The sequence below is a fragment of the Danio aesculapii genome, chromosome 7 (assembly GCF_903798145.1).
Source record: "Danio aesculapii chromosome 7, fDanAes4.1, whole genome shotgun sequence".
Lineage (NCBI taxonomy): Eukaryota > Metazoa > Chordata > Actinopteri > Cypriniformes > Danionidae > Danio > Danio aesculapii.
The window spans coordinates 20,737,153-20,754,220 of record NC_079441.1 but is presented as its reverse complement, the minus strand read 5'-3'; the positions used below and the strand labels follow the sequence as shown (position 1 = coordinate 20,754,220).

At 35.4% G+C, this 17,068-nt stretch overlaps 1 protein-coding gene across 1 annotated transcript in view; it reads right to left on the bottom strand.

The window, feature by feature from the left end:
* The window catches only part of fgf11a (fibroblast growth factor 11a), a 152,604-nt gene that overhangs the window by 51,575 nt on the left and 83,961 nt on the right, over positions 1-17,068 (bottom strand). Inside the window, exon 4 of the mRNA XM_056461242.1 lies at positions 2,597-2,700. Within this exon, the coding sequence (XP_056317217.1) occupies positions 2,597-2,700 (104 nt within the window). The remainder of the gene's footprint in view (positions 1-2,596; positions 2,701-17,068) is intronic.

Sequence of the window (17,068 nt, the reverse complement as noted above, 5' to 3'; positions counted from 1 at the left end):
GGGCATCCGCTGTGTAAAACATATGCTGGAATAGTTTGCAGTTCATTCCCCTGATAATTAAGGGACTATGCCAAAGAAAAAAGAATGAATGAATGAATGAATGAATGAATGAATGAAAACAAATTTTGTGAGACAAAAGTTTCGTTAAAAAAGGGACACACATTTTTGCCAGAGAAATAAAAATCAGGGGAATGTTAATGTTTTTAGAGTGAGTTTAATCATTCCTGGAACACAAAATAGTTTGTAAGCACTGATATGATCTTAAGTTTTCCATTATGGCTGGCCAAATAATTGAAGGCAATTTGTCAGTAAAACTGTTTCGAGTAAACCTCAGACAAAGAGGTTTCAGACAAAGTAGAATTTACTACACAGAGTCGTAGCACACTGACTATGCAAAATATTCAAAACAGAAATCGATTTATTCCGATGATATTGACATCAAGACAATTGTTCTGCAATAACAACAGCTGCTTTCGTAGCTTTTATGGCTCTGTATAGTAAATGCTGCACGTTAAATAAACACCACATATAAAGCATGATTTAACTCCAAACCAACATCATAACTTCAATCAAATGTTTGAAATAAATCCTTCTGTGAGATGATTCCATAGTTGTGTAATTATGGGCCCTATCATACATCCGACGCAATAAGGTGCAAGACAGGTTTGACGCGATTTGTTGCTGTTTTTAGACCAGCGCAACATTAATTTTCACGTTTTGTACCACGCTGTTTACATAGCAAATCCATTTGCACCACTGTGTGGACTCATGGGTGTGCTGGTCTATAAAGAAGGTGTGTTAAGGTGCATTGTTGGTGTGTTTCTATTTTGAGGAACTGAAATAGATCGCGCCATTGACCAACTAAAAGCTTGTCTAAAGTTCAGCGTGGAGCACGTTAGTTATGCGCACATGTGGGTCCAAGCTTACACATTGCTTAATACACACAGGATGTACAGCAACACATAAATATCTTTACATATGAAAAAAATGTGAGGATTAAAATGTTTCAAAAATTATTAATTTACACATAAATATAAAAACCACTGCCTGCATACCTTCTTCACCTTGGGGGGCTTTTTCAGTTTATTCATGACAATTTGCATTTGTATAATGTTAGTATTATTTGCAGTATTATTTATTATTGTCATGTCAAGTATTATTTATTATATGCATATTTATATTTGTTTTAATAAAAACAAGCTTAGATTTGTCCACCTGCCAGGTTTTGGAGACGTAGAATAGGACTTGTGTTTGGATATAACAGTTTTTTCACAGCCATCTTCTATTGATATGTAAGCTTTTTCCAAACCTTTAGGCATCTTAATGGATTGTCCATGGCATCGTGATTTATGTACGTGATGTATGCACTAGTTTTATATTAGTTTATATTGGTTACGTGGCGGACATTACGCTCTTTCGCTCTCGTTAACATGCTTAAATACCTGTGCTATATGACAATATAAATGATAAAAGCTGATATTTAAGGTTTGGGACTCTGCTGAAGTCTGTTCTGAAATAAAAGCGTCAAACTTGACGTCATTCGCTATGGTTTTTAATGATGCGTAACTCGCATTGACAGGTGAAAATCCGATCTACCTGCTTACACTGCCGACACGAGGGCACGGATCCGATTCATATAAATTTCCACATGATTTCTGCCTGAACCTGATTTGAGTAAATGGTTCTTGACACTTGCTGACACTTGCTGTCTTCAAGAAACGACTAAAAACACAACTGTTTAGTCTCCACTTTTCCTCCTAATCTGCAATTGCCTCTCTGGCTATACCACTAACTGAGCCCTCTTTCTCTCTCTCTCTCTCTCTCTCTCTATAAAAAAAAAAAAAAAAAAAAAAAAAAAAAAAAAAAAAAAAATTCTACTAATGTTTTGCTTCTTAGACTTTTACACGCCTGAAACTTGTCTATAGCGCTTGTTCACTGCTGCTCTTATAGTTGTGTAAATTGCTTCCTTGTCCTCATTTGTAAGTCGCTTTGGATAAAAGCGTCTGCTAAATGACTAAATGTAAATGTAAATGTAAATCCGAATCCATGTAATTTGTTCCTGCTTACACGTACATGGGCCATATCCGATCTGTGCCACATGGGAAGAAAAAAAATCTGAATTGAGACACTTGAACAGTGCAGTGTAAATGCAGCCAAAGTGAACAGGAGATGAGACTCTGATTGGGTTAAAGAATGTTATGCTTTATTAAGAGAATAAGCACAACCCTGATAGACCATGTGCTGGGGCACAGACAGCATTTTTCTGTTCTTAAGATGGCAAAAGTGGATTCGGAGACACCCTTAATGGTTTTGCACCATACGCTTTAGACTTTGCGCCTACATCGTTAAAATAGAGCCCTATTAGACATGCTGAATCAATGAAAGCAGTTAAATCTTCAGTTTAAAATGCAATGCTATGGTGATTTCCTGTGTTTCTTCTTCATGATGTATTTGCAGTTTTTGTGAGAGTGCCCCTTGGCCTTCGGAGGAGATTTACCACTGACCACAGAACCGTGCTTCTTTGATAAGATGTGCATGACAATAACAGCTTTTGCAACCTGTTGAACATAATAAACATGATGTGTTGTAAACTTACTGATGTGTAGAGGTAGCCCTCACTATTCATGCCTATGTAGAGCCCAGTCTTGGTGCTCTGGATGGCGACTATCCTCAAGCCCACAGGAATCAAGTTGAACAGCACTGCGAAATCCAAGAGACAAAGATTTTAAACATCAGCATGGACATTCAGAAACTTGCTGTATAGGAAATTAATGATGAATGACTCTCAACATTTCTTCTTTCAGCATCCTATAAAGAACGAGGATTTCTCTTCAGTACACCCCAATACCCCTCCTTCCCCCACATAACATTTGACAATTTCAGCAGAAACCTCCTGAAATTACTGACCCCAGTAAAATGAGCTTTCAGATTCAGTGAGACACATTAAAGAGAAATGGAGAAATCTCTTTACACCTTAGCCAGGGTTTCCAGAAGTGGGATGTTAGCTTGAGGCATGTGCGTTTTGTGTGACACCGGGGTGGCTCATTCAAAAGGATTTTGCGCTGTGGATGCGAGTGTGTCTATTTTGGTGTGGCGTGTTGACCGACGGGACCGTTGGTGAGAAACGTCTTGAGCGACATGTTGACTTTAGCGGTATTGACAAATGGCCCAGGGCAAAGTGTCTCCATGAGAGCGGTGCAGATTTGAGAAGCCCCCTCCTCATGTCGTGACAACCTCGGACAGGACGATGGAGACCTCATCTGAACCCAAAACACTACAGTGTTTAAGACGAGCATCATAGAATAAAAACCACTGGAAGTGTGATTAATGACTGCATACAGAGTTAAAGTGCAAGCACATCTGACATTGTTGAAACACGGAAAACTGGGAAACATGCTAGTGATGTTGCAGAATGATTTGGTAACACTTTAAAATAATGGTCCATTAGTTATTGTGTTTACTAACATGGACACACAATTAGCAATACATTTATTACTGTAATCATTCATTGTTAAAGTTAGTGTTATTCAAGTAATATAACGTTAGTTCATGTTAACTCACTTTGCATTAACCAATGTTAATAAGTGCAACTTTGGATTTTATTAATGCATCAGTAAATGTTGAACTATGATTAATAAATGCTTTACAAGACTATTCAAACTTAGCTAATGTATGTAAATACATTAACTAACATTAACCAATGGACCCTTGTTCTATTGTTACCAGTGGTTTTTCAAGTTTTAGCTTTCAGTTTGTGAAACATTATGCCATAGTGTGCAAGTAGATTTAGGTTAGGTCACAGGTACTATATAGTGGGTGGCAGCAAAGCATATAAAAACAAAATAAATAAACTTCTCAAGCTTCTCAAGCAGCAAATCATGTCAAATCAAAGTAGTAAGCCATAGTCAAACTAATATTTTAATGAGCAACACTGCTAGCAAAAAACAAAAATCAAACAATTAGTAAGAGCAAAGTTTTTTTTTAAATATTTAAGTTTAATTATGTGTTTATAGACCCCCACATTTCATAGACCCCAAGTTGTCGTAGTTGGTTAAATGTACAGTAAGAGTACAAAAAATAACTTATGTTGAACCCAAATTTGCACAAATAGCAAAAAAAAAAATAAAATAATAATAATAACATAACAACAATAATAATAATAACAACAGTATATATATATATATATATATATATATATATATATATATATATATATATATATATATATATATATATATATATATATATATATATATATATATATATATGTACATATAGTATATAGTATATATATATGTACATATAGTATATAGTATATATATATATAGTATATAGTATATATATATATATATATATATATATATATATATATATATATATATATATATATATATGAGCAATTTCACACTCGTAGCAGTGCGATATGATTGTACACACTAGATATACAGCCATATCGCACTGCTACAAGTGTGATATTGAGTTTATACAACAGTTCAATGGTATAATTGTTTATATATAAAGAAAATCAAACGCAAGATTCTAAAAATGCTTTAGTAAGATGAACTACTTTCTTCCACCATTCCTTCACAACTGCAGCTGATGGTCAGAACAGTAGAAGCCGTTACTACTTCACAAACGTCACTTTAGGGCTAGTATTTGAATGATTCTCAATGTCTAAAGTGATGACAAAACAGGTGATTTTGCTGATATTTTAAGATTATAAGGCTGAACGGCATGAAATGCCATCAGTCTGGAGACATTTCCCAGTTTTTCTCTGTTGCAACTGGAAGATCACAATAAATAACCCAGAAAAAGCCAAAGCAGCACCATCACTACCAGATAACTGTTTGCGATAAGGAAAAACGCTAAACACATACGGGCATTTCATCTTTTTTTCTTTTTACCGAACTAGTCTGCAGTTACGAAAAAAGGAGACTCATTAGAAACAAACAGATGGTCAACCAAAAAGTAACTCTGGGTTATACAAAGAGCGGCCAATACAAAACAAATTTGTTCCTGAAATGTGAGTGCCATCTCACACTCAACACACTACAATTACTATGGTATAAATACAGCACTACAACATACAAAAGAGAGAGATCGACTTACCTGTTTAATAATGATTTGATTAGCTGTAGTTAGAAATTTTGATGTTTTTCTCCTCTAAGGGCTTATTATGCGGTCTCTGTCGCCATCTTTTAGATGGACAACGTCAATCATCTTTGCTCTGCACAATGACAGGCTAATGGCTGCCGATGCATTGTCTCTCAGAAAACGGAAAACAGAAAAAGGCACTATCCTTATAAATAAACTGCATAGTTGCAATCTAAACAACTACATTCTCGACTAAAAAGGCCTCAAAAGTACATTATGTTGTCCAGCAGCTGCAATCTTTGTCAAACTGTAGAGTGTCCTCTGCTTGTTGCTGTATATGTGGGCAGTGTAATACACAGGGGTGAAGGGTGAAGAGGCTGGAGGATGTGGGTTTTTAAGAATATCGCACGGCTATCAGCCAATCAGATTCAAGAATCAGACAGAACTGTTGTATATATATATATATATATATATATATATATATATATATATATATATATATATATATATATATATATATATATATATATATATTCTTATATATCTTATATATTTAGTTATGTACAGCAGCACCAACTTTACCAAATTTTTGAACTGGTTCAGAATCAATTAACGATTGTCCAAAGATCATCAGACACCCTGAGCCCTTAAACAGCAATCGTTACAGTTTCATCATCAAGTTATACATTCGCCTCAGTCCGTGTGTGTGTTTACATGTGACATCTTGTCGCCCTACAAACACTAACTGCCAATCTTTCTCTGTGGCCTTGGTGACTGTTGAACACATAAAGAAACAGACGACAACCTAAGGTCTGTCTCTGTCAAACTCCATCTGTGCTCGGCATTATGGGATATGGGTCAAGGCATGAAACTAGCCTGTCGTTCATCCTCTCTCTCTTATGGAAGATCTTTTCTTTTTTTAATATGCCTCAGCACATTGTTTTAGTATGCTGTCAACAGCTCTGACATCTCGCTGTCCGTTGAAGACCTTCAGAGTTTCTCCTTTATTCTTCCCCCTCAAAATAAGTTGAACAAGAGTCGTTGGATCTTGGAAGACATTAGTACAATTCTGTGAGTGTTTAAGTGTTCTTAAGAGGGCAATGCTGCAGGTTTCATCTCTAGTTGATCATATCTTCCAGATGCCTAATAGTAAAATATCTGTCACCAGATGGACATTTACAGGCAGTGTTGGGGGTAATGCATTCCAAGTAATGTGAGTTATATAATCAGTTAATTAGTGACTTTTTAAGTAACTATGTAAGTAATGCATTACTTTTTACTTTCCTCATAAGAAAATATGAGTTACTTTTTCCAAAAAAGTAATCCAAGTTACTTTGTTTCGTATAGACTGACAGTTCTCTTGTCTTGATGTTGAGAAAAAGCAAGTGTAAGGGCACAATATATGTAGACATGATACTTACAGCAATTGTAGCTGATATATGAAAACATATTCTGTATCAGTAGTCAGTATCACCCTAAAATGAATAAAAACTATGTAATGCAAATGCAAAATATTCATTGATGTGAAGAGTGTGGATTTTCCTTTTTATGAATCCTGATCACTTCACATTTCACTTTTGGTGCAAAAGAGTCTTATCTTTTTCAAAAAATAGAAGTGTATATTACAAAGAGGCCCAAATGAAAAAAGTTATTTAGTGTCGGTAGTAATGCGTTACAAATGTAATGCAATAACTAATATTTTTTTTTTATGCAAAGCAGTTCTGTAATGCATTCATTTTCAGAAATATTTTACTCAGCACGTTAATTAAAGGAACCCCCCACTTTTGGTTCAAGTTTACCTCAGAATTGTTCCAAATAATGCTCTGAGATGGTCGTGGAGCTCTGTGAGCAGAGGGAGGAGTGGGCGTGGCCGGCAGAGCAGGGGAAAAAGAAGGGAGCGAACAACTGTCAGTTGGCTCACAACACAAACTGTGAGGAGATCCATGATTTTATAGTTTACAAAGTTAAAATGCAAAGAAATAAACAGTAATTTAATGTCCTGCTGCATTTGTTATTTGTAATTTCATATACACATAACCACAATTATAATATCATTATAAAGATAATCATGTTTTTATAAACACTGTAAATGAGGAGAACTTCTCTCCTCCTCAGTCCCCGGGTCTGAATGTTTATACAGTGGATAACAGTGCAGCAGGTCTCCTTATATATTTCAACCATTAACCCTGCTGGTAATCTGGAGGATTTTAAAAATAGACGAACACTGCAACACGAACTTAGGGGATGTGTCTGAATTGTAATGAACTCAACTGATAAAAGACAAAGGCCTTTTGAGCTTTTTACAGTGTCTGGTTTAATGGTAATGTTGTTTTGTGTGTTTACATAGATGAATATGGCCACGGTGTTACGATCTTATAACCACATTGTATCGTTATGATAACATAATATACGCCTTCAGTGATTTCCTGAAGATAAATACCAAAAAATAACACAACTGGAATAACTACAGCAGTCGCGATCGTCGATCTCATATAAAGCAAGAGCCCGATTACATATGATGACGTGTGCAGGTGCTGTAGTGCTGTCCCATTTCTTAGGGGTAAATTTTGAATCTCTTCCCTTTTACACTCTGTTTCAAGGGCCAAGGGTCAGGGGTTGGAATGCAAAAATAGAATTGGGATTGGGCAAAAATCTGCTATTCTCCAATTCTCGTACAGCTCTCCTAGAAAAAATGCTTGCTGCAGACCAACAGCTTTGCTGTATCGGCCCTGACAGAATCGTGGGGAAAAACATGCAACAAACCCAATGGATCATGGAAACAAACACATATGTGTGCTTACGCGGTCTCACCCAGTCATTGGGTCTCACAGCTTGGCAGGTCTGTCTTGCCTTTGGAAAGCACATGCTCATTAATAATTAAGCTGCAGGGTCTTCTCATAGGATAAGAAAACTCTGCTATGAATAATAATGAGAAACCGACGCGTCATCACTCCACTAGCAGATTCGCGTTACATCACCGATTTTGATCTCACCCCAAAAATTATTTTAAACCTGGAAGATGAAATTAGCTGACAAAAGCTCAAAATTATCCAGTTTTTCCCACAATAAAAAGCTGACAGGTGTTAATGTTGTCTTAACTGATGCTCAACACACACAAATTTGTTAAAATCTCAAAAAAAGTACTCCAGGGTGTCTTGAACCTTTAACGCACAAATTACAAAACAATTTTATCTAAAATTTAGTTGATCAAAGAAAGAATACAGTAAGACCCCTTTAATACAGTAATGACCCCTTCAAGAGCATATGTTGGCTTATTTTTTTTAAAGAATGAAATTAATAGTTTTCACAATGCATTAAAATGTTTGTTAAAAACAATATCTGTTAAAAAAATGCAGCTCTTATGACTCCCATTTCTATTGATCAAATAAACAATATAATACTATTGAAGCCAGAATAATATCTTATCGCTGCAAAATATAAAGCACTGTTTTTGTCCTAGTCTGTTTTTTAAAATATATTTTTATTCAAAAATTTGATATATTTTGCCATTGAGTTCTATTTCTGTAGTTTTTAGTGAAAGTAACTCAAGATTAATCCTGGAGCAATGCATTACAATTATGAGACTAATATTGTAAAGGATAAGGGATTGCTTTTAAATAACAGTAACAAGTAATCTATAATATATTACATTCGGGAATTAGCTTGCACAACACTTGTCATCATAGATTACTTTTAAAAGTAATTTTCCCCAACACTGTTTACCAGATAAATGTAAAGTAATCCACAGATTACATAGATGTGTCTTTTCCCTTTGTTTAACCTTTCCTTCAGCTGTGATCTTCTTTTTTTCTGTCTAGACACTGGCCTCACACCATCTTTTCTTCCTCACAGCTGTCTTGTTCTCTTTGGTTAACCTTTTCTGTGTGCCAAAAAAAGATTGCCAGAATTTTGCTCTTTTAACAATCTTTTTCTCTCTTTATCTCCCTCCGGCCATACACTGCAGATAAATACAGATGTCATTACTTTTCTGAGATTGATAATAAATAGTATTACTAAGAATTATAGGAAAACAATATTTCTACAGAAGCCTTTCAAAAGGTTGAGATCAATTGGATAATGTTTTTCAAATAAAATAAGATTTGCATATACAAGCATGCTTGGAAATCCAGGAAAATAGCTATATTGTGAAAAATTACCATTTACAAAAAATATGTTTTAATATTCATTCATTCATTTTCTTTCGGCTTAGTCCCTTTATTCATCATGGAATGCCACAGTGGAATGAACCACCAATTTATCCAGAATATGTTTTACACAGCGAATGCCTATCAAGCTGCAACCCAGAACTGGGAAACATCCATACATGCTCACATTCAGACACACACACTATGGCCAATTTAGTTCAATTCACCTATAGCGCATGTCTTTGGACTGTGGGGGAAACCCATGTTTTAATATATATTGTATAATTCATATCTGTGATCCTTTAGACATCATTATATTTTTGTGGTGACCAGAAATCAGTTTTTTTGAATAAACAAACAAACAAACAAACAAACAAACAAACAAACAAACAAACAAACAAACAAACAAATAAATACATTCCAAGAGTTCACACTTAGCTGATGATTGATTATAGAGTGTGTTTGGCATGCTGTCCCAGGAGAGAGCACTGCGCTCATAAGATCCTCGAGGCCAGGGCTCCCTCCTGTTGCAGGGCGAGAGGGGAGTTTGAGCTCAGGTAGATCTTTCTTGTTGTAGTAGCTAATGAACAGATAGTGATTGCTCTTAAGAGATAACTACATACTAGGAGCATGTCTATGGTGCCGATTTGGATTAGTCAATTAACTTAAGTTGCAAGTTTTTGGGCGGTGATAGGAAACCGGGGGACCCGGGGGAAACCCACGTGAGCACAGGGAGAACGTGTAAACTTCGCACAGAAACATCAGCTGGCTTGTTAAGGACTAGAACCAGTGATGGTCTTGCTGTGATGCAACAGTGCTAACCACTGGGCCACCATGCCACCCATCTAAAAAAGGAGGAGGAGTAGGGGTGGAAGGGGGGATTCTTCAAGTGACTTAGGAATCGTCTGATTGGTGAATCATGAATTGGGTAATGAATGACCACCTGTGTTCAATCATAAGCACGTGCTCCTCTCGAAATTAGTTTATAAATAAACTTAACAAAAAAAAAGGTCCCCTGTAATTATACTGCATTAGATTAACTGCCAATTGTCATTGCATTTATATGTTGTTATTCTTTTGTTTGTTTGTTTAAACTTTGTTGTCCGGTCCGCTTGGCGCAGAAAGGAAATTTGTCTTTAACACTGGTAACATAAATATAACCATATAACAACCACATAATAGCAACACTTAACAAGACAACCACATTTAAAAACTTAAAAACATATTAGCCCTATACATATTACTGTAGATTTAGGACAACAACTGCAATTGGGACAAATGACTTTTTAATAAGCATTTCTTCAGACTCTAGGAATTTTAAACCTATGCCCTGGTGGTAATATTGACTATGTTTACATGGACATCAGTAATCCAATTATTTGCCTTAACCTGAAAATGCAATAATCTGATTAAGGTGTTTACATGAGTTGCTTTTTGAATGTTCCTTTCATGATCCTGTTTTACATGTTATAGCACATATTTTGCGTAACATCATTGCATCACTGCATTATCCACATCTCCTTCAGAGTTTCATTTAATTTCAGGTGTTTTATTCTTAATTTATGTACTGCGAGTATGAACTGCTGGAATGGAATTTGATTTCGCATGCAGTATGGGAAAAAACCCTCAGCATTTTGCGGTGCAGGTGTCTGTGGTCCTTCACTGACTGGGTAGGTGCAGAGAATAGTGTCAAACAGCTGTGTTTGTATGGAATATCCTGTCACAAAATGCGACGAAAATCCTACACTATGGTAATTGTTTGCTTGGGGTGTTTTCATGTCTGTACTGCACTTCAGTAATGTGACTAAGATCGGCATACTCCACATTTATTAATTCCATTACTGTTTAGTTCGATTATGATTTTAATCGGATTAAATTAATCAAAAATACATGGTAGACTCTTAATCAGAGTATTGTCTTAATCGTATTAAAATTGGATTAGTGGTGTCTATGTAAATGTACTAATTGGTGATTGTTTACTTCTATTGTCCTTTTTGCAAGTCACTTTGGACAAAAGTTTTAGCTGAATTTTGAATTGCAAATGTAATTGTGAGATAATGTTTTAAATTGAAAATAATTGCTGACATAGAAATCACAATAGTAAGAAATACGGTCACACTTTATTTTGATGGTTTGTTTGTTGAATTAAGTTACATTGGATCTACATGTCAACTAATTCTAATTAGATTATAAGTAGACTGTTAGGTTGGGGTTAGGGTTTGGGTTAGTGTAAGTTGACATGTACTTGCAAAGTTTCTTATAGTCAGTTAAATGTCTGTTGAAGGAGCAGTATCAACATATATTAAGCAGACAGTCTACTAATACTCAAATGAACCATCAAAATAAAGTCATACCATAAATACATACAGTTGAAGTCAGAATTATTAGCCCCCTTTTAATTTTTTTTCTTTTTTAAATTTTTCCAAAATGATAATATTTTTTCTTCTGGAGAAAGTCTTCTTTGTTTTATTTCGGCTAGAATAAAAGCAGTTTTACATTTTTAAACAAAATTAAAATTATTAGCCCCTTTAAGCTATATATTTTTTGGATTTTCTACAGAACAAACCATCGTTATACAATAACTTGCCTAATTACCCTAACCTGCCTAGTTCCCTAATTAACCTGGTTAAGCCTTTAAATGTCACTTTAAGCTGTACAGAAGTGTCTTGAAAAATATCTAGTCAAACATTATGTGCTGTCATCATGACAAAGATAAAATAAATCAGTTATTAGAGATGAGCTATTAAAACTATTATGTTTAGAAATGTGTTGAAAAAAATCCTCTTTCCGTTAAACAGAAATTGGGGAAAAAAATAAACAGGGGGGCTAATAATTCAGGGGGGCAAATAATTCTGACTTCAACTGTATATATCCACCACAGCAAGACATGAAAAATTCAGAGAAAAAAATCCCAGTCATGATACAATTGAGATTTTACAGCAATTTACACACAAATAATATTGGAGAATCACTTCTGTATTTAATTGGCTGTTATGCCTCGCAGCCTAAGTCAAAGTCAACGTTTCTTTTTTTTTTACTCGATGACATTCAGTCTCGGAGAAGGTGAGTCAGAAAAGTGAGAAAATGCTGTATAAGGAATCGAGTTTAGTTGCAAAGAAACCAACTCCACCTGCCTCTCTCTATCTCTCTCTCTCTTATCTTTTCAAGTGTAAGTACTTGAGCAAGGGTGAAATGCATGATCAGCTCAAGATGTTCATTGGCTAAGGGTGAGAAGTGTGCGCATACACACACTCCGTCACACTCGCACACATACAGCAAGAATCTCATCATTCGTCTCCCCGTTGCTCATTAAGACATTACATAATCAACTTGTGGCTCAAGCGAAGACGAAAATGATAGGAAAAGTGCCAGTCGGCCAGGCTGCGTACTCTTTCCTCCGAGGGGGCACATGCTCTGTGATGGAACACCTATCACTGCCACACCAGCTGTTCTTTTGGCTTTGCCGGGAACAAGCACTGTGCCATCTGGGGACCTGGTGCTAATCTATGTAGAACTACAAAGTTTGCTTAAATAAATTAAAGACGAAAATCATGCTGCTCTGTATCTGTAAGTAGATAAATCGGAGAACATGAGCTCAAACCGCCTTGCAGAGAGAAAGCATAATTCTTGCACAGCAATTTCTGACCTTGTTAATCTTATATATGTTTTTTCTTCTGCTCACCTTGTGACCTGAAAGAGGCTGAAATGAATCTAGATAGTTTTACTGAATATTACAGGGCATGTTTGTAAGAGCTTATGTATGCAAACAAGATTTTATGAAAAAGGTTTTCAGGTCAGGTCTGGATTTGAGGTGAAGGAAAGGTTTGTTTTTGAAAATTAATGTTTGTCATTAGCATTGCTGGTTCAATAAAGAACTTTAACATTCCTGGAATCTTTTAATTAAGTTAAAGAGTATTTATTGTGGTGAAGCATTCATTGGATTATTTGTTAACAGGTCTGGATTTTAGGTAAAGGAAAGGTTTGCTTTTGAAAATGAAGGTTTGTCATTAGCATTGCTGGTTCAATGGAGAACTTTAACATTTCTAGAATATTTAAACTACATTAAAGAGTATTTATTGTGGCAAATCATTCAAGCCAGGCTCATTATTGATATGTATCCCTGTATGCATTTCTGGACAGCGTGAAATATGTCCCAGGAGTTTTTTTTTTGCAGTTTTCGTTTTCGCGAATGCACAAGAAGCCGATGTGTACCCTTTTTCAGATCTCAAATTTCTCTTGCGAGTGCCATTCGCGCCAATCCAATCCACCAGAAGCCGCTGTCGACCGACTGCCTGACTGACTGACCGACCGACCAATCCCTTCACCCACTCCCGTACCTAAACAACATCCAATAGTGTTTTCAAAAGCACCGGTTGACTCGCCCGTTGCAACCAACAGTGTTTTAAAAAGCAAAGCATCCAGAAAAAGGAACGCTGCCGCCAGATTCTTGACAGTAAATCAGTAAATCAGTAAAATAACACAGAAGTACTGGGATATAACAGTTTACAGTTTAGATAAAACCACTGATGTTTATGGTAAAGATTAAAATCAAAGTCAAATGCATTTAACTTGACGCTCAAAAGTGAAAGTTGTAGGCAGCAATTATATTATTTAACCAATAGGTGGCCATCAAAAATATGCCACTGAATAATTCTTCAAAAATAACACATCTAGCAATGAAACATGAAGTTTTATGTGTAAATAACTGAATTATTTATTGAAAATGAGACTAAAAATAAATATGGGTAGTACAAATTATAATGTTAGATTTATACAATTCCCAGCAGTATCAGCAACAGTATTAGTAACACAGTACTGAATATTTTACTATTTATTTTTATTCAGCTAATTATGTCTTCATGTTATTTTTAATACAATTACAGGTTCTAATTTTGTTGAAACCAAAAGTTTCTTGCAGTACTGTTTTTGTAATAAATGGAAAGACATTACATTTGTCTCCTCCTCTTTTTGACTGATCCAAAAAAATGGTCCAATCTGTGACTAAAAAACCATAATGTGATCCAAACCGTGAGATTTGTGATCCGTTACACCACTACCATAAACTGACAGAAATGGAGAGTAAACAAAACTCTGGACCGGTCTTCTCTAGCTGCAATTTAGTCAACAGTGGCTTTGAGCACGATGAGCATCCTTCTTGAAACAGATGTACGCCCCTTAAGGGAACTGAATTTTAAGAGTGCATTTTTGTTTTAAGTGCATGCTATTGCACACAGTTGGGTCACGAATCTAGATTTAAGCTGAGAGAGTTTGTCTGCCTCCTGAACTGTGTATGAATAGCATTTCAGAGCTTAGATGCTAAATAAGAAAGCCGAACCACCCACAGTCGATTTTTGATATTCTAGGTACTGTGTTATCAACTGGCCAGAATTTTGATATTTTACTTGAAGGGCTGTAATGTGACAAGAGTTCACTTACTTTAGGTACTGGGTAGCTAAACCATTCCGGCCTCGTAAGTCAGCAGAATTCTAGTAGACAGTCTAGTGGCTGCATTTTGAAAAGGTTTAAGTTTGTTTATTAAGCCTGCAGGTCAACCACCTAGTAAAGTCATTAAGCAATAGTTCAAAGTTTATTCATTTCAGTAAAATTGTTGATTTTTGGCTAGGTAAGGTGTATGGAAGCTCCACTTTGTGTCATGTTTGCTTTAGCATGAGCACTCTAAAAAAGGAGTCGCTGCCTTAAATATATTTAAAGTTGAATCTAATTACCTTTACAAGTTATTTTAAATTTACATTACTTTAAACTGACTTATTACATGGCTCAGTACAGTAGAGTACAGTACAGTTGGATACAGGTCACCCTGATGAGGCTTGTGTTTGCACTGTTAGTAGTACACTTACTTGGTTGCCACTCAAAGAAGAAAGCCATACTGGCTGTTCAGATATTGCATCTTTTGTGCACTCAAGTTAATTATTTAAAATGTAGACATAGTTTAAGTGAGCACAAATAGAGAGAAGAAGCCATTGGAGGACTTTGAGGACACATTAACATGCACAAATATATTTAATTGAACATGTACATACAGACATCACCTTTTTGGAATTGCACTATAAACTGCAGGTTAATTATGTTTTTATATAATGTAGGCCCTATACACAATTCCTTATCTTTTCTTGTTTTGATTGTAATGCAATAATGTCAGACAGATGTTGAATATTTGTTAATTTCCAAATGCAACCTAAAAAACATCAACGTCTAATGATGTTACAGCTTGACGTTGTGTGGACTTACTTACCACTATGACATCTATCAGTTATTGAATTTTGGTTGCCATACTTGATGAATAAATGTCAGTATTAGACGTCATTAAGACGTTGGTTTAAGATGTTGGCTTGATGATGGATTTTGGTCACTTGCCAACACAACCTAAAATCAACCAAATATCAACATCATTTGACGTCGTTATTGGACATCAAAATTATGTTGTCCTTTGACGCTGGCTAGACATTGGATTTAGACATTGAACAACCAAAATCTAACCTAATATTGACGTCTTATGATGTTGTGTGTCTGCTGGGTGTTTATTGGCATGTGGCAGTGGAAACTAGGGCTGCACGATTCTTGCAAAAATGTAAATCACGATTTTTTTTTGCTTAAAATCAAGATTGCAATTTTCTCACGATTCTGTAAATGTAAAATAAAGGTTAATATAATTAGCCTATTATTATTGTTAATTCTCAAACATATGGTAAAACAACAATAATAATATTAGGCCTATGTGTAGGTCTACTGTTGCTTAAAATGCTAAATTTTGTAGAGACTTTCAGACTTTCAATATGTCCTGTTTGTTAAGTCACAGTAAAACGATGACATCAAAATACAACTATTCATAATTATAAAGTTAATTTATTATGTTTAAGAAATGTGCTTGTCATCTGCCATTGACAACATTATTAAACCATTTGTTTTCACTGGTAAAATTTGAATTTTGTCATTATCAGATTCCTTCTTGCATTATATTCAACGTTATATATAAGCTAGGGTTGTTATACGGACACAGTAAACATTTATTTTCATGCACAACACTATGTGTTCACTATGAAAGAAAATGCTTGTCGTAATCATAACTGTAAAATGCCATATGATCATTTAAATGATGTGCGCACAAATGATGTTTCACTTTTACTTCCTAGTGCGGCTCATAACCGCCGTCACTGTGAGAAAAAACCACATACATGCAAATCAAACCTCCTGCACGGCCCTCAAACGATCGATCTGTGCAAAAAACTGAACGTCATTTACAACTTTATAACTTGTTATTCACAGCCTATGCAACTTCTGTTCACTAAAGTAGGCGTCATAGACGTGATCTTTTTTCGATTAATCGTGCAGCCCTAGTGGAAACGAACATAAATGTGTACTGTACTGTATCAAACCATACAGCTCAGTGGAAACAGGCCATTATTCCCTGATACCAACCTCTGAAACTATTACAGGCCCATCTGGGCCCATCTGGTATCTTAACTGTTATTTTATATTCATATCCCTATTTAAATGCTTATCTTACTGTTCTTGACTATTTGACACCATGATGTACATTATTGCTTACAAAAAAAAGTTAAATGTCATAATTGCCATAACAATATTTGTGTGGTGCTAATTAGTTAATTGTGTTACAGTTTAATTTTTATTAGTTTTAATAGATCAGTTTTTATAATGCAGAAACTTTTTTTTGCAGTTGTGAGTCATTCTTCGTTCTGTCTTGACCTTTCATCACATATTAAACTGCTGCTTTACTTCAACTGTTCCATGCTAACCAATCATGGACATTTACAAAGGCAGTCTATCAGGACGGATCAGAGCATCAACTG